General features: G+C 47.6%; 1 protein-coding gene across 4 annotated transcripts in view; it reads left to right on the top strand.

The window, feature by feature from the left end:
* Positions 1 to 24,903, top strand: part of DNAAF11 (dynein axonemal assembly factor 11) — a 115,709-nt gene extending 90,806 nt beyond the window's left edge. For 3 of the 4 annotated variants that reach the window (XM_051844036.3, XM_051844035.2, XM_089335723.1), the window contains 2 exons: positions 15,235 to 15,320; positions 24,553 to 24,903. In XM_051844036.3, the coding sequence (XP_051699996.1) occupies positions 15,235 to 15,320; positions 24,553 to 24,730 (264 nt within the window). In that variant the 3' untranslated portion in view covers positions 24,731 to 24,903. Of the gene's footprint in view, positions 1 to 445; positions 749 to 15,234; positions 15,321 to 24,552 lie in introns of those variants that run through there. The other variant, XM_070075505.2, reaches the window with a different exon arrangement.
* The last annotated feature ends 2,790 nt before the right edge of the window (positions 24,904 to 27,693 follow it).

The raw sequence follows: 27,693 nt of genomic DNA, 5'->3' as shown, positions 1-27,693 counted from the left end.
GAAATGTAGATTAAGGTTGGTGCATATTCTCTTTGAAGTCCATATATAGTTTTTTCACAATATTTTCATGAACTTTTTGAAGTCTGCCTGTCTCACTTTCCCATGAGCACATATTAATAAATGGATAATATTCTGTTTTAAAGAGCACTAAATTTGAGCATCATGGGGTTCTTCTGTCAGAAACCTCAAATAAATGGGGTATCCCACAGGCCACATAGCCTCTCCTGCTTGTCCTCATGCCAATTAATGATAAAACTGACACCATAGCTAATATTTGTTGAACATCTACCACGAGCCCCACACTCCATGTTGAATACTGTGAGCATTCTATAGAACAGGTGGAATCATTATCCTCATTTTGCAGAAGTAGAAATTAAAGTCTTAACCTATAAGGCCTGTATCTAAACAAGCATAAATGATGCCTTGACGTTTCATCTATGGCCAGGTTGCTGTGGGATCACTGTCTCCTCCTGAGGTGAGCATTTGGTGAAGAAGTTAAGCAGCTGTGTGGAATGCCTGTGTCTCATATTGGAGCACCTGATTTGAGTCCCAGCTACGTGGCTTGCAATCCAGCTTCCTGATTATGTGCACCCTGGGAGTCAGCAGATGATGGCTCAATGTGCACCACCTATGTGGGGAACCTGGATATAGTTCCTGGCTCCTGGCTTTAGCCTGGTCCAGCCCAGGCTGTTATGGGCGTTTGGGGAGTAAACCAGTGGATGGACGATGCCTTTCCACATCTCTCTCTCTGTCTCTTTCTCTCTGCAGCTTTCAAATAAAATTTAAATTAATTGATTAATCAGAATTTTTCTCATTTATAAACTTGTTCTGCATCAAAACTGGGTATAACGGAATTTGTCCTTTCTTTTGTGATTCCTCCTGCCAGATTAACTGGAATATACCTGCGCAGTTACCTGGCTACGTTATCAAAACAGGGGCAAGAAAGCCCAGTATGTGCAGGAAGTTGCTTTCTTCAATGCTGTAGATCTCTTTTCAAACCATGGGCCTCCTCTCTGTACCTTGTCTGGCTTCTCTTTAGACCAGCCGGGCTGTCTTTTCTTCTGGGTGTCCTCAAAGTCAAATGAACAAATGTCACTTTTAAAAGAATATTTACTGGCTGGCACCACAGCTCAATAGGCTAATCCTCCACCTGTGGCGCCGGCACCCCGGGTTCTAGTCCCTGGTTGGGGCGCCGGATTCTGTCCCGGTTGCCCCTCTTCCAGGCCAGCTCTCTGCTATGGCCCGGGAGTGCAGTGGAGGATGGCCCAAGTCCTTGGGTCCTGTACCCACATGGGAGACCAGGAGAAGTACCTGGCTCCTGGCTTCGGATCAGTGTGATGCACCAGCCACAGTGCGCTGGCCGCGGCGGCCATTGGAGGGTGAACCAACGGCAAAAGGAAGACCTTTCTCTCTGTCTCTCTCTCTCTCACTGTCCACTCTGCCTGTCCAAAAAAAAAAAAGATATTTACTGCTTTCAAATAAGTAAATGCTTGTCAGAAAAATATCGCAGGTGGGCACTGTGGTGCCGCGGGTTATTGGGATGTCCACATTGCGTGTCAGAGTGCTGGTTCAAGTCCTAGCTCCTCTGTTTCCCATCCAGCTTCCTGCTCATGTGCAGATAATGGCCCAAGTAGTTGCATTTCTGCCACCCACGTGGGAAACTTGGATGCTGTTCCTGACACCAGGCTTCAGCCTGACCTAGTCCTGGCTGCTGTGGGCATTTGGGGAGTGAACCAGCAGATGTGAGACCTCTCTCTTACTTTCACTCTATCTCTCTGTCTTTCAAATTAATGAATAAATCATACGCATACAAAGAATGAAAATGTCAGAGATGCCAGATGAAGGCCAGGCCCCAGGTTTGTGAGATCCAGTCAGGACCTCCTGGACAGCCAGCCCTGATCCAAGAAAGGAAGGCACTGGGAGCTCCCAGGCCCTGCACTGCCAGCTGAGGTTCCCAGGGCTGAAGGCAGAGGGCTCCCTGGCTGCAGGCAGGGCAGGAGAGGCCCACAGTAATGGCAGGGTCCTGTGGGCTCCAGATCCAGCAGGTGCATCTTCAACTTAATTCCCTTCTTCACCCCTTTGACCCTGTATAGGGCTTATGTAAGGAGATCAAAGAGGTGAGAACCCAGACTGGCTCTCTGCCGGTAAAGCAGTACCCTAGACTGACTGGGAACACAAATGCTGTTCTTGTGTGACTGATTCATAGTTTCTGCAGAATTGCAAAGTCCCCATCTAAAGTGGGCTGTCTCCCCTTTGCCTATTGGCCAGTCAGGGTGGAAGGCAAGGACATTCTTCCATCTGCTGGCAAATGAGTAGGAAAAGCGGGGACCAGACACCGTTCTAGGTTGCCGAGAGCTGCTGTTGGCAGCAGTGATTACTCGAATATTTGTCCCCTGTCTGCTATCTCTGCCCACTCCCTTGGAGGCTGGGACCCAGGCCAGTATCCCCGTCTACCTGGACCCTGACGTGGGGCACCAGCAGGAGAGGCAGCCTTGCTTTTTGGAAATTCTAGGGCCCTGATTCCTAGGGTTTTCTCCTAAGCCGGAGGCTAGAGTAGCACGGACAAGTCCGACTGGATATTTGTCTGCTCGTGCAAGATCTAAGGTGAACACCACCTCCGTCAGCAGCAGAAGCCACAGGTCACTGGGCCTCACCCTGCAGAGGGGCCAGGGGGCTTCACCTCAGTGTAAAACCTTCTTCAGTGCTCTCGTACCTTTTCCCATGGCAGTGCTGATGGGGCAGTCCAGGCTCCGGCTTTGTTTATTATTTACTTCATTTGCATGTGGCTTTTCTTGCCCTTGGTCCAGTTCCCAGGGCCCAGTTGCCAGGGCAACAAAGAGCGGCATTGGAGAAATATCTGGAGCTCTGGCTTTGAGCTTGCACTCAGTTGATGAGCTCAACACAGATGCCATGTTGCGTCTGCTCCTCCCCTGCTGCCCGCATCCTCCTCCTCTCCCCTTCCCTCCCGCAAAGGGTCCCACAGCTTCTCCATGTTGTGCTGACAGGCTCTGTGCCTCCCCAGCTTGCTCATCTGGTCCTCTGATTCTAGCCTTGACCTCTTCCTCTCTGCCTGAGATCCCCTTCTCATTAACACTCCCACTCCTCCGTGGTGTTAGATCTTCCTGTGTCACTGGGATACATCAGATGTGCTGTGGGTTGACTGTGGCCACCGAAATCCAGGTGTTGAAACCTTTTTGTACAATTTTATTTATTCTTTTATTGGGGGTGGAGAGTGAGAGAGAGAGCTCACATCCACTGGTTCACTTCCAGAATGCCCACAGTTGACCCTGCCAAGGCCTAGAGCCAGAAACTCCATCCAGGTTTCCTAGAATGGGTGGCAGGAATCCAATTACTTGAGCCATCACCACTGCCTACCGGGATCTATGTTAGCAAAATGATAGAGTCAGGAGCTGGAGCCAAACGCCCATTCATGGGACCCTAATTCCTTAATGGCAGGGTTGGAATGTAGGCTCCCCTCTCTCCTTCCAACTTTTGGCATCAGGCCCTGGCCCAGTGCAGCTGCCTGACCTTGCACTTCCAGCCTGTAGAACTGTAAGCCAGAATAAACCTCTTCCCTTTATGGATTCCCCAGCATCAGGGATTCTGTTAGAGTGACAGAAAACAGAGAGCAGACCAGGTGCTTATCATGGGAGTCCTTTCCAACCTGCGCCCAGCCCCCACGGGGTCTTCCTCCTGGTCCCTCGTCTTGGGTGAGGCCGCTATGCCCCAGCTCCCTCCCAGGCGTCGTCTTCCTCCGAGGAAGGCATCCCTTTCTCCTGGCCTTGTTTATTCCCACAAGGTCCTTACAGAAGTGGAGCCTGCACATTAGTGAGGGTTTTCAGCCTCATCCCATGTCAGGAGAAGACAAGACTAACTCCTGCCACAAGGAAAAAATATTTTCATAGCCACTGGACCTTTTACTCTGGAATGATGAAAACTATTTTTAGGAGGAGACAAACGAGATTTCGCCTCCCTTGTCCTCCCCACGTCTCTCATGAGATCACCTCCAAAAGAAATTCCCAAACCTTCCTATGTCGCTGAAGAGGAGGGGCAGAGTCGTGAGATGTGACGCATGACCCAGCACGGTAGGGCTTGTTTATCTTCCCAGGTGGTTTGAAGGAGAAGGGATGCCTCCCATGAGAAGGAGCCACAGAATGGAAGCTCGTGGGAACAGGGATGCCAGCCCCCTCCCCGCCCCGAGAGTTCCCTAAAGATAATCAGTACAGGGCAAGCAGCTGCTCTTGAGGGGAAGAGAAGAGCAAGGGAGAGGTGGCAAGACCAGGAGGATGAGGACAGTAAACGCGGGAGCAGAGCCCGACTGGGCCTCACTGCTCAGAGGAGTTAGAACATCTCTGCCCTCAGGTAGGGCTGGCATGAGGGGAAGAAGGACAAACGTGGTTGCTTCCCATTGTCTTAGCAATCGTGTGAGGTGTGGAAAGCCCACGCTGGCAGAATGCACACAGCAGATGACAACCTTGGCTTGCCTCTCTTGCCCCCGACTTGGAACCCACCTGCACACCCTCCTGGTTCTGTCTCAAAATACACGCAGAGCTGACCGCTGCTTGCTACCTGCTCCTTAACCACCCACATCCAGCCACTGCCCTCCCTGTCCTGGGTGACTAAGGCAGCGGCCCTGTGAGTCTCCCTGCTTGTGCTCCGGCCTGCTGTGGTGGGTCCCCGTGCTGCAGCCTAGCGGGCTTGAGGCCCACGTAGACCATGTCTATATCCTTCTCTGCCTGGGGATCACCGACAGCTTCCCACGGCACCCAGGACGCAAACCAGCATTTTCCCCAGCGTGTCCAAGGCCTCTCACAGGCATCTCCGCCAGCTTGTCATCCTCTCCCTTGCTGTCTCCATGTCGCCTTCCTGTCTCCTTTGCTGCTACTGTGCAGGCCATACTTGCCCCTTGGTGCCTTTGCACTTGCTGCTAATTCTAAAAAAAAAAAAAAAAAAAAAAAAAACCTCCACCCCCAGCTCCCTGAATGACTTGTTCTAGCTCTGTTAGGTCTGTCCTCAAATCTCACTTGCTTAATAAGGTGTTCCCTGACACCCTGATTAATATGCAGCCTCCACCTTCCAGCCCACCAGGGCCTCTTTGCTGTCTCATCCTTCTTCATAGCATGAAAATGCCGTGTGTGTGTGTGTGTGTCTGTGTGTGTGTGAGACATTCATGTATTTGCTGTCTACACCCCCAACAACACCTACACACACAGACACATACACATACACACACGTACACTAGAACTTAACTTCAAGAAGACAAGTATTTTTGTTCATTACTGAATCCCTATGACCTAGAAAATGGCCTGGCCCATCGTGGATGAACTGTAGATGTTTGTTGAATGAATGAATGAATGATAAGCAAGAAAAAGCATGAACTTTTTCATATCAGTGGAGGGTGTTTCCCACTGAGACTATCTCTAGTAAGATTATAAAAGTATATTATTTTTCTATCATAAAATATCATTTTCAGTTATCAGCTGCAATCCATATATAGGAGTCTCTCAACTTTCAGTTTTTAATAGGCTCAGTGGGTTACATGTTTGTTTTAGGAAAGTTAATCAGAACACAGTTAAGAAATAATCAAATCGGGGCCAATACTGTGGCGCAGCGAGTTAGCACCCTGGCCTGAAGCACTGGCATCCCATATGGACACGGGTTCAAGCTCCGGCTTTTCCACTTCTGATCCAGCTCACTGCTATGGCCTGGGAAAGCAGTGGAAGATGGCCCAAGTCCTTGGGCCCCTGCACCCACATGGGAAGACCCTGAAGAAGCTCCTGGCTCCTGGCTTTGGATCAGCACAGCTCTGGCTGTTGCGGCCAACTGGGGAGTGAACCATCAGATGGAAGACCTCTCTCTCTCTCTCTCTCTCTCTCTGCCTCTCCTCTCTCTGTGTAACTCTGACTTTCAAATAAATAAATAAATCTTAAAAAAAGAAATAATGAAATCTGGAATTAAAATATCAACTATAAATATATAAACTTTGTACTTCCAGGTCTCCTGGAGGGACTTGGGCCATCTTCTACTGCTTTCCCAGGCCATAACAGAGAGCTGGATCAGAAATGGAGCATCTGGGACTTGAACCAGCACCCATATGGGAAGCTGTCACAGCAGGTGGTAGCTTTACCCACTATGCTACAGCATAGGCCCCTGTTAGTTCACTCCTAAATGCCTACAACAGCCGGGACTGGGCCAAGCCAAAGCCAGGAGCTTGGAATTTAATCTAGGTCTTGTGAGTTGGTGGCAGGGACCCAAGTACTTGAGTCATCATCTGCATTGGCAGGAAGGTGCTCATTAAAGCAGGAAGCTGAAACCAAAGTGGGTCTGCCAGGATTCCAAACCAGGCATTCTGATATGGGATGAGAGCATACCAAGAAGCAACAGCTACACCATATATGCACCCCTCAAATTGATTTTTGAGTGTGATGTGAAGAAGTTGTTAACATTCATTGTTTTCCAGTTGAATAGGTGGTTGGAGCACCAAAGGATCCTACTTTCCCCACTGAACTACTTTGACACCTTTGTCAAAATGCAGTGGCTTTATAAGGATGAGTCTATTTTAGATTTCGTTTTGTTCCGTTGATCTGTTTGTCCTTATGCCAATACCACACTCTGTTGGGTTATCATAGCTTTATAATATAGCTTGAAGGTTGCAATTCCTCCATCATTTTTACATGCTCATTGTAGATATTCTTTGTATTTTCATACAACTGTAAGAATCAACTTACTGGTTTCCATACACAAATCTTATTGGGATGACAGCTAGGATTATGTTGAATTTATAGATCATCATGGAGATAACCAACATTCTAATATTATTGTTTCCCAATATATGGGTTATTGAGTTTCTCTCCATTAGGTGGTTTAAAATTTACCTCCTTCAAGAGGATACATAGAGCCAACTCATCTCCAGTGCAGAGTCCAAAACCTAGCTCATGTGAAACTGTCATCAGCTGTTGTATACATATCTGTGTAGTTTGCAGACAAACAAAAGCCCAAAGAACAGCCTAACTGACAGCTTCAATGAGAGGGTTCTTAGAATCAGCTTGATGGCCATTATGCATAGTTAGACCATTTCCCAACAGGATTGTATGAGTATTTTCAGAGTGGGATTGGGTGGGGTATAGAACGTTGACTATAATTATCTAAACAGAAAGAAAAATGTATTTTGTATCTAGTGAAGAAAGAAATACTTCTTCCAAAAGCTATCACTTCATTGAATTTAGGAATTTTATTAATATCATGCACCTTGTCCAAGGAAACTAAGGGTGTGTGCTTGGGATAGCACTTTTGAGCTGAGCTGAGTACCTATATCACCAAGGGTTAAAAGCACTGCCAAGAGCCCCATTGCCTCTTGTGAAAAATCCAAGGACCTTCAGCTAAACTCCCCAAGACTGGACATTTCCCCACTTCTGCCTTAGTTCCAGCTACTGTCTGCCTAATATTCTGTGCTAGTATAAGTGCTCATTTAGTTTCCTTTCTTTGTTCATGCCTTTTGTTCTCCCTAGACTTTTCCTCATACCCAACATGACCTCTGTCTTCAGGGAAATTCCTGCAGTAACTTAATTATTTAATTGTTATTTGAGAGACAGAGAGACAGAGTTTCCCATTCATTGGTTCCTTCCCAAAAGCCCACAGCAGGCAAAAGGCTGGGTCAGGTCAAACCCAAGAGCTGAGAATGCAGTCGGGGTCTCCCAAGCGGTTGGGTGGGAACCAAATGACTTGAGCCATCACCTGCTGCCTCCCAAGGTGCAAAACAGCAAGAAGCAGAAATACGGAGCAGAGCTGGAGCTCAGAGCCAGGCACTCTGACATGGGATGTCCACGTTCCAAGTGGTGTCTTAACCATTAGGCCAGGCACACATCTCCTACTGTTTTCTTTCTTTTTTAAAAAGATTTATTTATTTATTTATTTATTTATGTGAAAGTAGACTTAGAGAAAGAAAGGGAAAGACAGAGAGAAAGAGATCTTCCATCCATTGGTTCACTCCCCAGGTGGCTGCAATGGCCAGGGCTGGGCCAGCCTGAAGCCAGAAGCCAGGAGTTTCTTCTAGTCTCCCATGTGGGTGACAGGGGCGTAACCACTTAGGCCATTCTCCACTGCCATTCCCATGCCATTAGTAGGTAGCTGATTTGAAGTAGAGCAGCCAGGACTTGAAGCCCATAAGGGATGCTAGCTTAGTAGGTGGTAGCTTTACCCATCATACCACAACGCCAGCCCCAAAGAGCAAAGACATGGAATCAACCCAGTCCATCAACTGAAGACTGGATAAAGAAATTATAGGATATGTACACCATGGAATACTACACAGTGGTTAAAAAATGAAATCTGGTCATTTGTAAAAAAAAAATGCATGAATCTGGGAAACATAATACTTAGTGAAATAAGCCTGTTCCAAAGGAACAAATACCATATGATCTGCCTGACCTGTGATAACTAATAGAACACCTAAAAGGCAATATGTAGAAGTGAAATTAACATTTTGAGAAGCAATGACTTTGAACAGCCCTTGTCTTGACTGAGGAACACTTTTTTTCATACTATTTGTTGAACTCTTTACTTAACATAAAGTTAATCATATGTGTATAAAGTTAATTGAAAAATGGATCTTAGTGAAAAATAAGAGTATAAATAAGAAAGGGAGGAGGATCACCATGATCCTAAAGTTGTAATTGTGAAGTGTATGAAGTTTGTAACTGTAAAGCTGAATAGTTCTACATACATTCCTACAGACTTACTTCTAAGGATACAGTTTAAAAATTTGCATGGGACCCCAAATCTTCTTAAGCTGGATGGTAAAACCACATTTTAAGTGTTAAAGTGATCATATGGGTAGGATTAAGTGATAATAATAAATAGAATTAAAAAGGAGTGAATGCTCTAACATGGGAAGCAGTCCATAGAGCAGATTCATAGAATGACAATTGATTTAAGTAGCACTCTGACCTCAGAATCAGCCCTTAAAGCATTCTGGTCTGGCTGAAAAGTCCACAAGAGTATTTCAAGCATGGAAAGCCAAGACACTGTGGCAAAAAAATGTCCTACATGAAGGACCTCTGTGGGTGAGACCCCAGTGGAAAGACGTGGTCATAAAAGATGAATGTACTTTTCTCTGAAGGGAGGAGAGGACTTCCTTTTTGCTTATGGCCTTGTCTAAATTCTGATAGAGTTTGTGGATTAAAAAGACTTCCACAGCATAGGCAGCTCATGTCAAGAGCCTTGGGTGATCACTGACATCATACATAAGAGTGTTAATTATTAAATTAACAACAGGAATCACTGTGCACTAACTCCCTATGCAGGAACTCTGTCCTCAAAGAGTTGTATTGTGAGAGTGAAGAGTAAAACTTGTTCTCAAAGATTTATTTAGTTTTAGTGTATCAAGTGTATCTGATGTCTCGTAAGTTTTAGTATGCCTAAGTGTCCAACTCCATTGCTTGTTTTTTTAGGTGTTTCCTTAATTAATGATAATACTTGGTTTTTTGAAGATTATTTTTTATTTGAAAGTCAGAGTTGTACAGAGAGAGGAGAGGTGGAGAGAGAGAGAGAGAGAGAGAGAGAGAGAGAGAGGTCTTCCATCTGATGGTTCACTCTCCAACTGGCTGCAACAGCCAGAGCTCCGCTGATCCAAATCCAGGAGCTAGGAGCTTCTTCTGGGTCTTCCAAGTGGGTGCAGGGGCCCAAAGACTTGGGCCATCTTCTTACTGCTTTTCCAGTCCATAGCAGAGACCTGGATCAGAAAAGGAGCAGCTGGGACTAGAACTGACACCCATATGGGATGCTGGCACTTCAGGCCAGGGTATTAACCTGCTGCACCACAGCACCAGCCCCAATGATAATACTTGTTTTCAAGGACTTATTTTCTTTTAATGTATTAAATGGAGGTTTAGGTCTCATAAGTTGTAGTTATGCCTAATTGCCTGCAAAAGATGTATCATTCTTGGGTGCTTCTTTAAAGTTAATTAAGTTTCTCAAAAAAAAAAAAAAGTGAAATTCACTTCGAGATGCGATGACTTTGAACAGCCCTTGTCTCAGCTGTGGAGGAACAGTTTTTGTGTGTTGAACTTTTTACTTAGTATAAAGCTGGTATTCTGTGTATAAAGTTAATTGAAAATGGATCTTAGTGGAGAATGGGACTGGGAATGGGATTGCAAGGAGGAGGAGGGGTTGGAGTGTGAGTGGGAGGCTGGGTATGATGGGAAGAATCACTATATTCCTAAAGTTGTATTTATGAAATGCATTAAGCTTGTATTCCTTAAATAAAAGGTTTCCTTGGGGAAAAACAAAACAAAACAAAAAACAAAAAAACTGATATCTGTCCTTTCATCCTCCAGTAAACTGCCTTTGATCCCCACTCCTCACCCAACCCCTATGCCTCCCTCCACTGGGCTTCCATAGAAGTCTATTGATGATATTGCCAATCACACTTTCCTCAATGCATTTTCATTGTTTATCTCTTCCTCATGAGATGATGCGGGACAAGGAATCTGCCATTCCATATTTACCCCTATTCCTGCATTGGCATATGATGATCACCAGGCCTTTCTTTGAACAGATTTAGTGGAGGTAATAATTGAAACTGTGAGAGAAAGTGAAATCCAAGAGAAAGAGAAGTGTGTTGTAATTTTCATACCGTTATTTAAGAAGCCAGACTAAATTCACAGGAAAATGTTAAAATGTTGAGTATTTCACATTTTCTTTCCTGACAAGTAGTCTCTGATTATATTCCACTTTCTTTGTTCACTCTTTGAATTTACAAGTAGCAAATACTCATTTGAAATGAAGTGACTGCTCAATCGTTACTTAAATTCACATAAATATTAAATTGAACCATGTGAAATCACTGTTTTATGGGTCCAAAGCAGTCAAATTGTGACAGTTGCTGTGATTCAAGCTAAAGAATGAGGATTGAGAGCTAAGTATCTCCCTACATCTGTCTACGGTGCATTTACCCAGCTCACAAAGTCTACGTTTCTTAGCATGAGTAACTGTCATATTTGTAAGGCAGCCTCATACATTTTGTCAAATAACTGTAAATGGTCTCTGTACAGGGTTCTACATTAGACAGCAGTGAGACCTAGTCTAGGCAGCTATTTAGGCAAAGGCTGCAAATTCATCTGTTGTGTAGAAAAGTGAGCCCTGTCACTAACTCCATGTTCACTCCTAACTTGTATGACCCTTTGACAGTTAAAATAATGTAGCATCATTAAAATGTTAATTTGTACCTATATGCCCATCCCACAATTGAATTTTCAAGTAGTTGATTACATTTCTCTCTGTGGATTCAGGAAACCATTCGTCTCACATTATCTAATTTATTAAACATAGTTTGGCCCTTACAATGTCTCCATTCGTCATCCTTAAACTCACTTAGCACAAATAAATAAGACTATGTTTGCTGTTAATGAACATCACTTCCCAAGAGAAGGGGCAGCTCTGGACTACAGGCACAGTGGGAACCCAAAGCTGTCCTCTCCGTGGGCACCGTAGATCTTAGCCAGAGAATCTCACCTGCTGTTAATTGGAATGTGGTGTTCAGATGGATTTTCAGTGCTAATATCAATGTCGGTGTTAATGTTTTTCTTACTGCTGATTCTCTGGTTCTCTTTAACTTTTAAACTTAAAAGCATCTTTGCAACTGAGTGAATTGAAAATACCTTTTAAAAATAAGAAACACATTTAGATTTCTGGTACACAGAAAATTCCCTGTGAAGAAAAGTTCCAAATTTGTGACGCTATTTGCATTTCCATCAACACAGAGAATCCTTATCTGGGCTTGTTACATGACAAATAACAGTGTTGAAACAGGGTGTTTTAAGACTCATTTATGCACATGTCTCAGTTCTTGTTAGTACGTTTACAGTGTGAGGCAATACAAAACTTATACATTAGTTTCAAGAGTTTTTTTTTTTTTTTTACAAAGCTGATACCTTAATGAATTTTAACTACCATTGACCTCATTTAAAGTAATTAAAATATCAAAAAATTTTAAAAGTTGCTAAGGTGCTACTGTGCCCCAGGAAAAAGATTTTTCAGATGGGGATGAGCATGCAAAATATTTATTAAGGAGTGCCCTAGGGATCAGCACCTGGGAAGGGAGCTAGCTGTGTGCCAGGCGTGGGGGAAAACAAGGGGAGCTGGGAGGCAGATGAGCAAGGGCCTCAGCCAACTCCTTGTTGAGCTCTGTGGCTGATGGTGTAGCGAGGGAGGGCAGCCTTCAGGCCTCACACAGATCAGAGACAGGATTGTTGGCTCCTGCGTTCTCACACTGACACTCACCTGAGAGCGCCATGTACCAGGAATGTCAAGGAAGGAGCGAGCAAAGAGCTTCAGAGTTGAAAAAGCCCTGTGGTCTAAGATCTCAGCTGAGTTAAGGGCGACTGGCCATGGCCAGTATCCTTCCTGCATGAAAACCAGCCCGTGAAACTCATCATTAGACCACCACACCTGGGGCTGGGGCTGGCTGCAGTTGGGTTCCTATCGCTTCAGCTAGGTGAATAGCAATTAAATGAGCCAAGATTCAATAAAATTCAAATGTCTCAGCTGCACCTACCACATCCCAAACACTGAGTGGCCACATGTGGCTGGTGGCTGTTCTGTTGGATGGCACAAGACCCCGCCATCAGAAATGTGGGAATATTTGGAAATCACGGAATGAGTAGAATTACAGAGAATTCTGTGGGGCCACACTATTCCACACTTACTTTGAGCCTCCCTGAGACTCTGTTAGGAGGGGCCGTTCTCCTGGCCCTAACACCGGCCACTCCTCACTCCTTGCCCCACACCCAGGGGAACTCCTTTGTAGTCTCTCCTCAGATTTGTTTTTCTTTTCACTGTTGGCATTACTACAGTGTAGTAAATTGTAACTGGAATCCATTGCTGTTAAAAAGGGTTTCCATTTCCTTAAGGGTAGGTCACAACATGAACTATTTGTATGACAAACTTCAAAAAGTTCACGGAAAATGGAACTCACAGTATGAGTTTTTTGGTACAAAAAATTGGGGGTGAAAAAAATTTTTTTTAGAATACGTGGAAAATGCATATCATGGAAAAATTGTGCCATGGACTCCAAAAAGATTTGTACCAAAATAAACTCATATTTTTAATTGAATTTTAATTGAGTTTTTCCATTTTTCCTATTAGCTCCGTTAAAGGAAAGGAAGCAAACCAGTAGTTTCACATTAAAAGTAGTATAGACATTCATACCTACCACATTAATATCCGAACCTGTAACATCACTGGCCAGAAGAGAAAAAAAAAGAGAAAACCGTAAAATGATGATATTCCCTGTATTCTAAAACACAGCAAATGAAACATGTTAGAATTTGCCTACTCACAAACAAGCTATGTTTGATGATAAAGCCGGCTCTGTTAGGTAAACCTCTTCCTTCATTATTCAGTTAGCTCCGCCCTGGTGACTTTAGTTGCTGGTTCTTCCATAGCATTCTTCTGGCTTTTGTCATGCAAACTTATGCCTTTTTGAAAATGTTTCTGAACAAACTTTCAGCCTTGAAATTTCAAGTCTTTATAGCATTCATTGAATTTTTCTTGGGAGATTCAGCAAAAGTTTGGCCACCATGCGAGCCAGCTGCAGTACTTATTATTGTGTATTATGTCTTCTTTTTTCCAGTCTGGTGTTCAATGCCCATACAGAAAAGGTGGTGCCTGTGCAGATCTTTCTTCCTGCATGGCTCATAGACCCTCTGCTGAGAAAGATCAACTGATGTTCCTGGCCTTCCAAGCGTAGATAGATACATTTGCACTTTTAGAAACCATGGAAGTAAGTTGTACAACTGCACTGCATACAGAACCCTGGCCCCGGCACTACCTCCCGATGGTGGTGTAGGATTGCTGTCTAGGGGTACATATGCTCGGAGCCCACACCTCCTGAGTTTGACACCACAGCACCCCCAGCTAGGACTCAGTCCTTTGTTTGCTCACTCCTTATCCATTTGTGGAAGGACACCCATGGTAAATAAGGAGCTGGGGCCTTTGGGGAGCCTACAACCAAGAATCCCTAGTCCAGTGGGAAACAAATTACCCCTTGAACTCATTCGATTCAGTGCCCAGTGTCCCAATAGAAAGGTCTCGTAAAACTTGGATGTGAGAATGCAGCTTAGGGTTGGGACTAAAGCAGGGTTCCCAACTCCCTTCCCAAATGCAGAGCGTTGAGTCCAGTGTGCTTGCCTGAGCAGGCAGATGGCAGCTGGGTGGTTGGCCACGGACTTCAAAGTCCAAGCTTCAGCTCAGCTTTTTCCTGCTAGAGACATGGACCTGCACCAGAACCGTGCAGCACACCAAGCCTCAGGCAGGACAGAGAAGGAGCAGAAGTCCCTTATCTCTTGGAGCAGTGACCATGTTCCCCAGGGAGACGTGGCTAGTGAATAAGTCATTCCCTCGCCAAACAGAAGGACCAGTTGAGGGTGGAGAGAGAAATGGATGCCCAATCCAATCCATGTCATGCTCCACCTTGCAAAGAAAGGGCAGAAACCCCTGGCTTGGGCCATAGGCCCAGTCACCAGGAGGGGAGAGTGTGACAGTTCCTCTTGTAGGCCTCTGAGCAATGCTTATCCAGTAGGAGTGTGAGGCAGTGGGGCACTAAGTAAAACACACGAAATCCCTAACGCTGAAGACATGTGCTGTAGCACACGGTTGGGGTCTGTAAGCCGTGGCAGGTTCTCCTCCCTCCTGCACTCTGCTGTCTTCCAGGCTTCTTGCCTGGGTGCAGGGTCTGAGTGATCTCTGCAGTGTGTCTGTAGAACCCGATCGGTGTTACTGAACCCTCAATGTGCTTCCTCCTGAGCTTATCTACTTTGAAAACAGTAGCATCACAAGACGCTTCAGACCAAGAAGGCACCTTTGAGGTCATAAACTGATTCCCTCGCTTTTACAAAGAAACTGGGGCTGGGGGAGAGAATGGGGTTTGAGCTCCCAACCAGGAGAGCTTCTCACTGCAGCAGCACCTCAATCTTGGCTGCTCCCCAGCACCCCAGGAAATTGCCTGCCATGTTTTTTTGGCTCTCACATAACATGCGCTGAGTCAACTTGTTCACTGTATCCCCCTTCCAGGCCTTCAGCAATCACAGGGTAGCCCATGGCTTTGCAAGACTGCTGTGAACACATACAACCGGTGACAAAAGCCTTCCTGTACCGCACAGAGGGGCTTAAAGACTGGCTGTAGAAGTGCTTCAGAGAGTAGTGCACCACTTAGAATGCGCTGTGTTTCTATTACAGGTGGAAGAAGTATTCACAGGCAGCCGACCGACATCCAGGTCTGCGAAAACTACCCTGGACAGCAGCAGGGAGCAAACAAAGGAAAGGTACCCCCTCCCCAGGCTGACATTTGTTATATCGCTCTCTTTGCACTCGTTTGTTAGCGTGCCGCTTCCAGAATGACACAGTTGTTTGAAGTTTAAAGATGACTCATCTCGTGACTGTCTCTGTTTGTAACCAGAACCTCAGACGTTTGCTTTGTAAGGCTCTTGATGCCTCAAAAACAAATCTGTGCGCAGCCAGGTCCCAGCTTCCTGGGATGGTAATAATCAGACTGATCATGCCGACACCAGTGAGCGCTGACGTTTGCCAAGCACTTGCTCTGTTGGCAGGCACGTCTGCGTTCCTCACCCATCTGAGCACATTTCATCCTCCCAACTGTGGTCCGCGCTTCACACGTGGGGAAACTGAGGGAGAGAGCAATGTGGTGTCCTGACGTGTGGGGACCGTTGCTCTCACTGCCTCCCTACTGTGACCCTCCTGTCACTTCCAGGATTCCTCAGCCCAGCGTATGCTACCAGGGCCCAGGGACCCTCGTCACGTGTCCTCCTATCAGTCTCCTGCCCACAGTCATCGCCTGGCTTTTGTTTAGATTCCTGTCCCAACAGGACCCTCCCGCTCTCCAAGGCATGTTCAGCCCGCTCTCTGCATTCCCCCGTGTTAGAAAGCCTCTCTCTGATTCCTGAGTGAAGACTTGGCCCTGCCTCCCGAGACCGTCTCCCAGTGACATCCCTGAAAAGTGTTTTGCGCGAAGCCCTAGTCCTCAGTTCTCTAGAGCGAGCTCCCAGTTCTCTCCGCTGTCCTCTACCTCTCAGCATTTCCAGATGGCAAGTTCTATTTTGAACGAAGGCAAACTATCTTTGTGCTACAAATGTGTATGCTAGAATTAGCCACATAAAAATACCTGAACCAGGGCTATATTTGTGTCTCTATAATAAAGCAGTCCGGCATTTGTATAGTCAAGAGACAACTGTTGAAATTTTGTAGAGATTTTTAAACATGAGGTTTGTTTTTGAACAACAGGTATGGAATGGAAATTCAACTCAAAAGTGGGTTACTGTTTTTAACCTTGGAAATCCACTCAGATTTCCCAGCTCAGTGATTGCCATTGCAGATAGGAGATTCGAGGGTATTGCGACTATTATGAATATTCACGGTCGTAATTAACCCCCAGCAGCATCAACACATGTAAAGAGTCTGAATCTGATTTGTGAGGCATTGCGGGCTGGGAAGGCAAATCATTGCAAACAGTTTGGAGCTGGTTCTCAGACCCCAGGAAAACCATCATTACCATGATTACACTTGAGGATTCAAGGCGTCTTAGCACAATTCTTCCCAGCAGCACTTCTGCAAAGCCTGTCTTTCTCTTCTTGATAACTGAGAAATGGTCCCTGCACAGCCACGGAGACAGCGTCTGTGTGCTGCTCCCTAGTCACTGACCAACTGCACTGTGCAGTGTCTCAGCCACGGCCTGGGCACCTCACCCACCGAGCGTGCCCACTAAGGATGCACCTGGTGACCAAGGGCAGGCAGGGAAGCTGGTTGGAGGAGATACAGGAGTTCCCTCCACCCTTTCTCAGGCTGTGGAGATGCAGTGAGTGGGGACAGGGAGGAGGGGGAGAAGGTGGGTGGAGCTCTGGTCCTCGGAGCTGGAGGACCCACTCTGGTGGCCCTGTGACACTGTGATGCAAACAGCAGGCGTGCAACTTTCCTCACAACTGCAGGTGTTTGTTGGGCATTCACTTTGCCACCTGACACTCTGCACAATCCATCTGTGGTCCTCAACACCACATGGTAGAACTGCTGTTTGTGAGTAATTTCTGAGGTCCAGAGAGGTTGAATTTGCCAAGACCACCAAGCCGGGAAGCAGTGGCATCAGAATTCCTACAGCTTTGGGCATGCCTTCTTATTCTCTTTGTGGAGTCTTTTGATGGACAGGAGAACTTTAAAAGAACCCAAATTATTAAACCTCATTTTGATGGCTAATGTCTTATTCTAGAAACTTTCCAACCCTGAGATCTTAGAAGTAGTCCTTATGGTTTTGCCTTTCACATTTAAGGTCTAATCCATCATAAGTTGATGCTGGTGTGAGGTGTGACTACTTATTCTTTTCCAGTGTGGACACCCTGCTGTGCCAATCTCTCTTACTCAAAAGCTGGTCTTTTCTGCATTTGTCACCAAGGCCATCTCTGCCATGAGTCAAATATCCAGATGTGTACGTGTCTGTTTCTGGACTCTGTAGTGTTCCATTTCCTTAATTCTCATTGCTTTATAGGAAGTCTGGTGAGAGACTCATCTGACCTTACCCTTCTTGAAGAGCGAGTTGAGTGTTCTTGGCCCTTTGTACTTCCATGAACATTTTGGAATCAGCTTGTCAAGTTTTACACACACACATATTGGGATTTTATTTGGAACGATATTGGGTGTATAGATCAAGTTAGAGGGAGCAAAATCATAGTATCAGCATCTGTATTTTCTCAGACTTATTTGCTATGTCTGTAAAATTTTATAATTTTTCCATAATTGTGTTCATGAACTTTTATAGGTTTGACATATTTGATGCTATCATAAATATATTTTAACGTGGTTCTTTTTGATGTGGTACAGTGCACATAACATCAAGTTAACCATTGTAACCATGTGAAAGTACACAATTCCGTAACACTGGTGTCATCACAGTGTTTTGCAGTCACTGTCACTATGTCCCTCACTTTCAGGTTGGATTTTATGCTCAACAGGCTTGTTAATCTTGTTTTACTGATTGACCTGTGGGTTCTTTTAGTAAAGTTGTCTGTATATCTGCTCAAAAATGATAGCTTCTTTCTTCTCAATCCATATAGCTTTTACTTTTCATGCCTTATTGCATAGGGGAAGGCTCCAAAGTACAGTTAATCTAGGAGTGGTGGCAGGTGTCTTTTATTGCCAATTGCAGAGGAAAACCTTCCATTATTTTACTATTGTCTGAGACATTTAAACTTAGTAAACGAGGTTTAGAATCCATGCTTTCATATTGCAATATCTGGAATTTCTGTGTTACCATCATCTGTTCTCGTTGCTTCTGATTGTCATGAAAATCACCCTTTTCCCTTGGTTCCTGACTTCTTCTGAGAGCTGCTCTATCAGGCCAGGCCTCCAGGGGCCGCCTCCTGCCCTGGTTCTCCCTGCTCTTTCTCACTTGCAGTGACTCTGGAATGTGCTGGGAGTCCAGCGTGCTGAGATAAGAGAGAACTGGCTGGGCAGCCAGGCTGTGGGGAGCAACTCGGACTAGACTAAGTTACTGGAATTAAGACTTATTCTATGCATCTGCTCTCCCACAATATGACGCTGGGAGAGGAGTAAACAACTTCTACGCAGCTGCCTCCAGTTTGACCAATAAGCTGCAGGAGCTGATCCTGCTCCTGATTGGAGGAGAGCAGCGTACTCGGCGTGTGGGTAGCAGAGTTGGGATTGGTGGAAGAGGACTATAAAGGAGGAGAGAGACAACATGCACCAGGAACATCCGGATAACATCTGAGCAGCCCCCAAGAGAGCCGGCCGGCGGTGTGCTGCGCCCCCGTGGAAGCGGGGAAAGTGGCAGGAGAGCCGCCCTTCCACGGAGGTGGAGGGGTTGCCAGCCAACCCGGGAAGGACCAGCAGCAAACCCGGGAAGGGCCGAGCAGACAAAAGAACAGTGCAGGGTCCTGTGTCGTTCCTCCACGAAGACGGGGAGCGACACCAGGCCTCCGTTTCAGCCTCCCTGCATCCACACTGCTGCCCCACCACCCTGCCCCCAGACGTCCTTCACCGTCCTTTAGCCCAGAAATCCCAGCACCTCAGGATGTAAAACCCAGGATGGTCTGCATCCTGGAGCCCCTCGGATGCCGTGCAGCTGGCACGGACGCAGACAAGGCCGCGTCCACTCTGGGCAGCTTTCCTGAGCCTTCAAGGACCGGCTCCCGGGGAATGCCAGACTTCTGTGCTCCCTCGAGGCTCACCTGGAGTGAGAAAGCCACCTCGTGTAACTTGCAGTGTGTGTGTGTTCTGTCTCTCTGGACTCACAAGTTGGTAACCTTGCAGGCAGACAGGACACAGTGAACCTGCCTCATGCTCCACTGCCTTAGAAAACAGTTCGGAGGTTCCCACGGGCCATGAGGCATCAGCATGTGCTGCATGGCAGACCCCCAACTCTGCCAGTTGGACAGTGTTTCCATCTAAATTCAAGATCAAGCGTCTATAACCCCCAGGGTGCTGTAAACTGGCGGCTTGTGGTAGCAGCACAGACCTTCTCCACCCCAGCAAGGCAGCTTTTCATGAGATGAGCAGAGGGGATTTACTGATTCCCCTCTAAATGTATGTAAGTATGTTTGTATGTATATATTTGAAAGACAGAAGGGTTCAGATCACACACACACACAAACACACACACACACATCTTCCATCTGATGATTTATTCACCAAAAGCCTGCAACAGCCAGGCTGGGCCAGGCCAAAGCCAGGACCTAGGAACTCCATCTGGTTCTCCCACATAGGCAGCAGGAACCCAAGCACCCAGGCCACCATCCATTGTCTCGCAGGTGCATAAGCAGGAAGCTGCACGGGAAGCTCGAGGTAGCCAGCACTTGCAGCAGGTGTTCTGCCAGTATGGGGTGTGAGTGTCCCAGGTGGCGGCTGACCCTGCTGTGCCACGGTCCCCTCCCCACTCTTGCTGAAGGAGAAGCCCTTTGATACTGTACCCGTAGTGTGCACAGGGCGTCCTGTTAGACCACCCGCCGAGCATGCTCAGGGCTCTGACCTCTGTCCTCAGATTCCGTAAGGTCAGCAAGACCAAAGCACCACTTCAAGTCAGCTGACGCCCTCAGGGCACAGGTAACTGTCACTCAGTTCTGACCTTGTTCTCTGTGAGTTATCAGATTTGTCATAGTCTCAAGAACCTTCCAGTGTTAAGTGGGGAATCTGGTCCAGATATGTCAGCCTACCATATTGCTGGAGTTGGGGGGGGGGGTGTGTCTTTTATGCTATTTAGTTGAAGGAGTCCATCTTTGCTGTGTTTTATACATAGTGGCTTAGCCATTTCTCTTCTTCTCCCCCCGGCCCCCGTTTCTTCCACAGTGATGATCTGTTCCTTTGCCTCCAGCTAATCTCAGCAGAGTCCAGGGGGTCAGCTCTGGCAGTGCGGTGGTGGCCAGACCAGGGGCAGGCATCCAGCCTTCGGGCCTCAGGCATGCAGGCAGAACCGCCCGTCCTCTTGGTTGTGGGGATTACTGCAAGCCCCAGTGGCCCGGGCTTAGTGGCTCTCTGTTCATTGCTCCTGAGATTCCTGAGTAATGAAAGTCCTCCATTGCAAATTAGTCCATTGCTCACGACAACTGTGTCCCGACTACGTTCATTGTTTATTATCAAGACACAGAAGTAATGGCCCGAGAGACATGCCTGGAAGTGAGATAGGCTGTTTTCCCTCAAAGCCAAGGACAACCTAATTATAATAGATGGATTTAGATATCCACTTAATAGAGAACCAGATCTCCCAGCCTTTTTAAATAAGAGCAGAATAATTAAAAGTAGAACTTTATTTAATAATGGCTGCAATGCATGTCCTTGGAAACTCTAACTTCCTGTTTTCGAAAACATTTTCCAAACTAGAAAGTGCATTGTCCGCGTCAGTGGCCATTGTTATCTGTCTTAGTACCTGTGCAACTAAGTAACCGTGGCCAGTAATACCCATAATTATGAAACCGTGGTCGCGACGGGCCGAGCTCGTCTTTAAGCTCTGTCAGGATTCATGTGAGGTTATGGAATTCCTGGCACCCAAGCAGATCCTGGCATTCTCTTCTCTGTGCTTCTAAATGTAGATGACGTCCAGGCACGCCTTGTGTCAGATTACTGAGCAAGCAGAGATGGAATCCCTAAGACAGAGTGGAAAAAAAACTAGGGTGCTGATGTCCCCCAACCAACAACTAGTCTGGGAGGAGGTGGCTTCCTAGGTGGCTCCACAGTCAAGGGCCTCAGGGGGCGTCTTTGTCTTTCTTTCGGCCTTTGCTTCAGCATCCCTGATGGCAGCAAGGCTTCAGGCAGCCAGTGGGAAGGAAGGCGTGGCAGGCAGAGCAGTGGCCCCCTGGTACTAGAACCTTACATTACGTGGCAAGGGAGGGCTAAGACCACGGTAGAATCCACTATTTTGAGAAAGGGAGAACTGGCGCCACAGCTCACTAGGCTAATCCTCCGCCTTGTGGCGCTGGCACACTGGGTTCTAGTCCCAGTCGGGGTGCCGGATTCTGTCCCGGTTGCCCCACTTCCAGGCCAGCTCTCTGCTGTGGCCAGGGAGTGCAGTGGAGGATGTCCCAAGTGCTTGGGCCCTGCACCCCATGGGAGACCAGGATAAGTACCTGGCACCTGCCATCGGATCAGCGCGGTGCGCCGGCCGCAGCGGCCATTGGAGGGTGAACCAACGGCAAAGGAAGACCTTTCTCTCTGTCTCTCTCTCTCACTGTCCTCTCTGCCTGTCAAAAAAATAAAAAAATAAAATAAATAAAAAATTTAAAAAAAGAGCAACAGGAAATGACTTTGTGAAGAAAACTTAGTGGTTGGAACAGCAGGTCACTCCCAGGGAACAGTGTGTCGGGAGCCCTATTTCCTAATTACACTTCCATGACACTGAATGTAATTAATAGGTTGTTAATATCATTCCCTTGCTTTAAAACAAAACTGGCTGTAAGTGTCCTAAAAATAAGCACATAGTCCCGACGTGAAAACAAAAACACGGTGGGTGAGGCGCCCCGTGCCCAGCTTCGGTCCTTGCCACGGCACCTGAAGACTCTGCACCCAGGCGGCCCCCTCAGCGCGTCAGCTGACCTTCCTTCCACAGCCCCAGGGGTGCGCACCCACTCGCCACCCCTGCCTTGGGGAACCTCATTCTCTGGGCAGCACAGGCGTTTTCTTACCTTTCGTCCCTGTTATCTCTGGCAGGTTCTTCCCCACTCAAAACCCAGCAAAACCCTCACTTTCCCTCCCTCCAGTCCCCTTTGTGTGACATTCCCACCATCCAGACATGGCTTCCGCCTCTGGCTGCAACCTGCTGGCTTTGTCCCACTGGCTGAGCCCTGAGACACCGACAACCGAGCCTGTGCCCTCCTCTTTTGATGCTGGGTGTGGGCCTGTCCCTGCAGATCCCCAGCACCGATCACAGCCCTGGGCACCTAAGAGGCATGAACTGGACAGCACTGGGCTGAGTACCCAGTGGGCTCCCTCGCACTGCTCTGGGCCCATTCACACTCCTCTTTCCTACATGGCATGGACTCTCAGTGAGCACACTGCTCTTTGCCTTTACATGGATGGACCCACGTTCAATGTGAGCAGCTCAGTTATAGAGGTGATGCCTGGGAGGCACCGAGCAGTTAACTTGCTAGACAGCCTACAGCGGGATGAGTAGGGGCCGGGGTCCTGCATGCTAGCCTGATGCTCTCCTGCCTCACGACTTCAAGTCGTCAGCTTTGCTCCTTCCCTACCAGGAAGTGAGTGTGAGGCAAGAGGGCCTGGCTTTGCCACAGCGGGCTCCAGAGCAAGTGCCGGCTGACTTGGAGGACGTCCGTGATGGGTATAGCCTGTGCCAATGCCAGCAGGACAGGACCCACCCTTGTGCTGTGTGTGGTGCCTGACTTTGCTGTAAGTGTAGACGCAATGCCATAGCTTTTGCATTCAGCTCCCAGCCCTACCCATTTTCCTGTGGGACCTTGGCTGACCGCCCCTCCCTGCCTCCACCCAGCTCAGAAGGAGGCGACACTGAGGTTATCTGAGAATTTGATGATACCAGGGCTGAGCGCAGGGCCATGTGTCAGCAGTCCCCAGGACGCCTCCAGGGTCAGTCACTTATTAGAGCCGGCACATGGCGCTCCTCATGTCTCAGATTTCTTACAGCCAAAGGACACAAGCAAAAGCAGCAAGGGGACAGTCCAGAGAAAGCCAGGAGCAAGCTGCTAAGGGGCTACTCCCCGTGGAGTCGCCTTGACTCTTCCCATGAGGGTGAAATACTCCACTGAGGAGGTCATTAGGGACTCTGTGCTCGGGGTTCTTGACTGGGGACTGGTGGACACCCTCTGCCCAGCGTATACCAGCCATCACAACCAACTGTCCACCCTCCCTGAAGGCAAGTGTAGCCGTGTTGCTGTTGCCCGGTGCCAGCCACCATAAGCCCCTCTTTTATTGGGGGCAAGTTTCCCGTTGATTCAGGAAAGCCTAACCTTGCACCAGCCCTGTCCAGAGCCATTCACGTCGGCCTGCTCCACACAGCCCTCTCCCTTAGGACGCTGTTATTTCCTGAGCATCAGTGATCTCCACGCCCCCTTTCCCCCACTTCATGCCATGCACACACCCATTCTGACTGCTCCTTCCTTGGGCAGTGAGCATGGTTTATCAAGGTGAAGTCTGGGCCTTCAAGCTATGCCACTTCATACTCTTTGTAGACTTCGCACTTTTCTTCAGCAGGTCCATGTGACACTACTAGGAGGAATGAAAAATACCTGCAGGGATGTGCAGATTACAGAAATGAGGGGGGGGGGGTTGCAAAGGCAACGGAGAGTTCATGTTTTCCAAAGAAAACAGAACTTTTCTCCTCTGAGCAGAAGGTCTGCTGGATGGGTTTAGTTTGAGGACTTCAGTTTGGGGCTGCTGGGTCAGACTGTGGACCTGTGTCATCAACAGTTTTCTGTATGACCATGACATTGGAGGTCACTGGCTGATGGAGGTTCTACCTGTTCTGTTTCATGTATATTGAGAGAACTGGGTGCAGGCAATAGAAGTAGTCCTTGGTTGGAAGGCAGGGGGGAAGGGTGGCAGTAATTGGAGGGTGACCTTTGCTTTGCACTTGAACTTGTAGTCTCAGTGCCCCACAGCAGGTTGCGTTGTCCAAAGCAGCAGGGTCGCGAAGCCTGATTAGCTGCAGTCAGGAGTAAGGCCTGTGTAGTGAGGCTCTTGTTAATAATGGCTGTGGCTTTGCCTGCTGAGTCATTTCTATCATCAAAACAGATTCTAAGTGAGCAGTCTCCCTGGTGACCTCTCTTCCAGCTGCTTGTGCAGTGGCACAGCCCTGGAGCACTGTCTAGCACTGTATCTCTTCATGGGTCAGAATCTTGTTTCTGCAAGGCTCTGGACCACTGGAAGCCGGGGACTGTCTCCTACTCATCCCTACGCTGTGAAGATGACGCTCACCAGTGTTTTCTGAAGAAATGAATGATGGAGCTGAATCTATTCGAAACTGAAGTTTAGATTGTGTGATCTCAGTGTCTTCGGCCTCTTTTGTTGTTGCAGGAGCAAGAATGTTGAGAAACTAGAAGTAGATCCCAGTAAGCATTCCTTCCCGGATGTGACCACCATAGTTCAAGAGAAAAGACACGCACCCAGAAGACTGAAATCTGAACCCAAAATTATGCCCAGAGAGGAAGACCCAGGCTTTGAAGATAACCCTGAAGTGCCTCCACTGATTTGAAATATGAGCGGGGACCCTGCAGGCCCAGTCTTGCTTGGTGCATGGTATATGCACATCACTTATAGGGTAAACACAAAACTACTTGTCATTATTATCATTATTACTTCTCCAATGTCCCCCACGTCATATGGTGATATTCCTAAAGATGTTTGCAATTAAAATGTATACTTTAAGGATGCCTTAACTCATCATTTGTCTATAAGAAAAGGTTGGTTAGTGACAATGTTTGATAGAATCATAGGATTATAATATAAATGGATGATAGTAATATCATAGGATTATAATGTAAATGTTGGTTATAAATCACAGAACTGCATGCTTGTACAATAGGTTAAGTCATAGGTTAAAGGATTAATTATTAAAGTGGTACTCAGTAAGTTGGTCAAGTAAAGAAGTTAATACTATCATTCCAGATATAAGTAGAATGTTTAAATATGGTATCAAATAGCAGTTCAATTTTTCTTCCCATGCCACATCTGCTTTCTCTGGTCGCATGGTATAATGGAGAGAATGTGAGTTTTGAAATTAGGTACCTTGAGTTTGGAGTCCCGCTCAGTCACTTTGCAAAGACCTTCCTCAAGTCCTTGAATTCTCTGGGACATCAGTGCTTCGTCTATGATTGGGGAATGATACCTGACCCTTAGGTCTGTCTCCATGTGGGTGTAGAACACACCCAGTACAGTGTCAGCTGTTCCCTCAGAGTCCCTCCTTCTCGTTCTCCCTCTCTCTCCTCTCCTGCTCCCTCAATTCCCTGCCCCCTTCCCCTCTTTCTTTACCTTCTTCCCCTTTTCCGGCCCTTCCTCCTCCAATTCCTCCTTTGCTTTGTTGATGGTTGACCTCTTCTTCTTTATCTAAAATATTGCGAAGTCAGCATTGCACACACACTGTAGGAAAAACTATTGCTACTCAGACCATGATCTATCAGTATTTAAATTGGGCTTCCCCAGATATTCACTCAACAAATACTTACTGGGCCACTTTGAGTGCCAGCAGCTGCCATGTCCCTCAGCTGGCCCTGGATCGCGGGGCACACTGCCCTTAGGAGGGCTTGCTGGTCTCCTGGAGTCAGTTCTCTCTAGGGCGAGTGGCTATGGAAGCCTGGGCCTGACACCTGAGTCAGTCATTGGCCCCCTGTTTCCAGGTAGGATCCTTTCCATCCACAGGCACGCTTGTCGTGTGAAGCTATCCCATGAGGGACCCTCTCCAGAGGCCAGATCCCTGCCCCCTCCCTGCACTGTGAACCCTCAGAACTCGGAGCTAGATATAACCTCTTTTGCTTGTGAAACTGACCTGTCTCGGGCATCTTGTTGTTGCAATGCAAAACAACTAACACAAGTAGTGGGGGGAGAAAGCAGGCACATGTGTGAAAGATACACAGCCGGAGCTGTGAGGGGAGTGAGACAGAGCAAAGGGAGCCGGCTGACCAGACGCCTTCTCAGCCAGGGTCCCTCTTTCTCAGGGAAGCTGCCAACGGGAGGCTCCACTAAAATCAAAACGTGACCAGTCAGGAAAACCGAGCCACCATAAATACGAGGGTACCAGAGCCGGCTGTGGGAGTGCAGTCTGACACAGGTTGTGAGCGGCTGGAGGTGAAGCCGTAGCAGGGAGAGGTGGGGCAGGGAGGAGGAAGCACAGGTCAGGTGGGCGGCCCCCGGCTCACAGAGCGGAGATGCTGGAGCAGGACTGTGGCCGGGAGCCCGTGGAGAACCCTGTGGACATAAACCACTCCGCCAAAACAGCCGCCTCCTTGTTAGCTGCTACCCTTGGGGTCCGTGAGCCAGCTTCTAGTGGGCAGCCTTGAGGCCAGCCTTAGCAGCAGACGTGAAGGAGGAAGGGCGTGATGGACACAGTGGAGGAGACCAAGGGTGGGCTGTGGCCTGCAGCTTCCTCTGCATCCGTTGCTTACTGATGACCGTGATAGAGCTTCTGCGTTAATTCCACATCCCCAGCCTCACGCGGGCTCCTCTCTGGTCACGTTCACCCGGGAACCACGCACGGATGGGGATTCTGGAGGAGACAATGCCTCGTTTTAGTTAGGCTGACATTTCGTGATCCCAACAGAGCTCAGCCAGTGCCAACATGGCAACTTCCACATAAAGTCAAAGCAAAATTATGCTTTTGCAGTTACACTGTAAACAGACAAAATGCATGGTTTGAAGCCCTAACTCCCAAAGTAATGGTATTTGGAGCTGGAGTCTTTGGGAGGGAATTAGGTTTGAATGAGGTGGTGGTGGGTGGAGTCTACAGAATGAGATCCGTGTTCTTGTAGTGGAGGAAGACACCCCTGAGAACTCCGTCTCAGCCGTCTGAGGACACAGAAGTCAGAAAGAGAGCCCTCAGGGACCTTGGTCAGCTGGCACCTTGCACTTGTGCTTGTCACCTGCAGATGCACACAGTGACTTTCTGGTGCTTTTTCTGCCAGCTCAAGCTGACTCAGACACTATTCCTGCCCAAAAGGGATGCACATGGTCCCATGGTGACCTTTTCCATCCCTGGGTGATGGTTGCTCCTCTTGCACAGGTGCCACACTCCCTTTGGATGTTCTGTGAATCAAATGCTAAGTCATAGTTAACCACTATCAATATATCTATGTTATACGGGGAAAAAAGAAACCAGGGATTTCAATATTTGGGTATTATTTATATTGAGAGAGATTTTCCTATGTGATTTTCCTATGTGGGTATGTGTACATACACACATGGATGTTCATATCAAAGCTGGGAGGGAACTCCATCCCTGGTCCAGTGTTGCAGCTGGACACAGGCTTGTAGGTGGTAGATGTTAAAGATGGTTTCCTTCTGCCACTGCTCATCCATGTTAGCTTTCCCTCAGCGGGCACCTCAGCAGTTCCTGGCCTGGTGGTGACCCAACCTTCATTCTTACTGCTGTCCATTTGTGCTGCCTGGGGAGATGAGCAGCCCTGGGGGTGGTTAGGCTATGAGGACACTGCTGGCTGCTGGGGC

This window comes from Oryctolagus cuniculus, chromosome 6 (genome assembly GCF_051225735.1).
Source record: "Oryctolagus cuniculus isolate XC-2025 breed Fujian yellow rabbit chromosome 6, ASM5122573v1, whole genome shotgun sequence".
Lineage (NCBI taxonomy): Eukaryota > Metazoa > Chordata > Mammalia > Lagomorpha > Leporidae > Oryctolagus > Oryctolagus cuniculus.
This window is presented reverse-complemented; position numbering and strand designations above follow the sequence as displayed.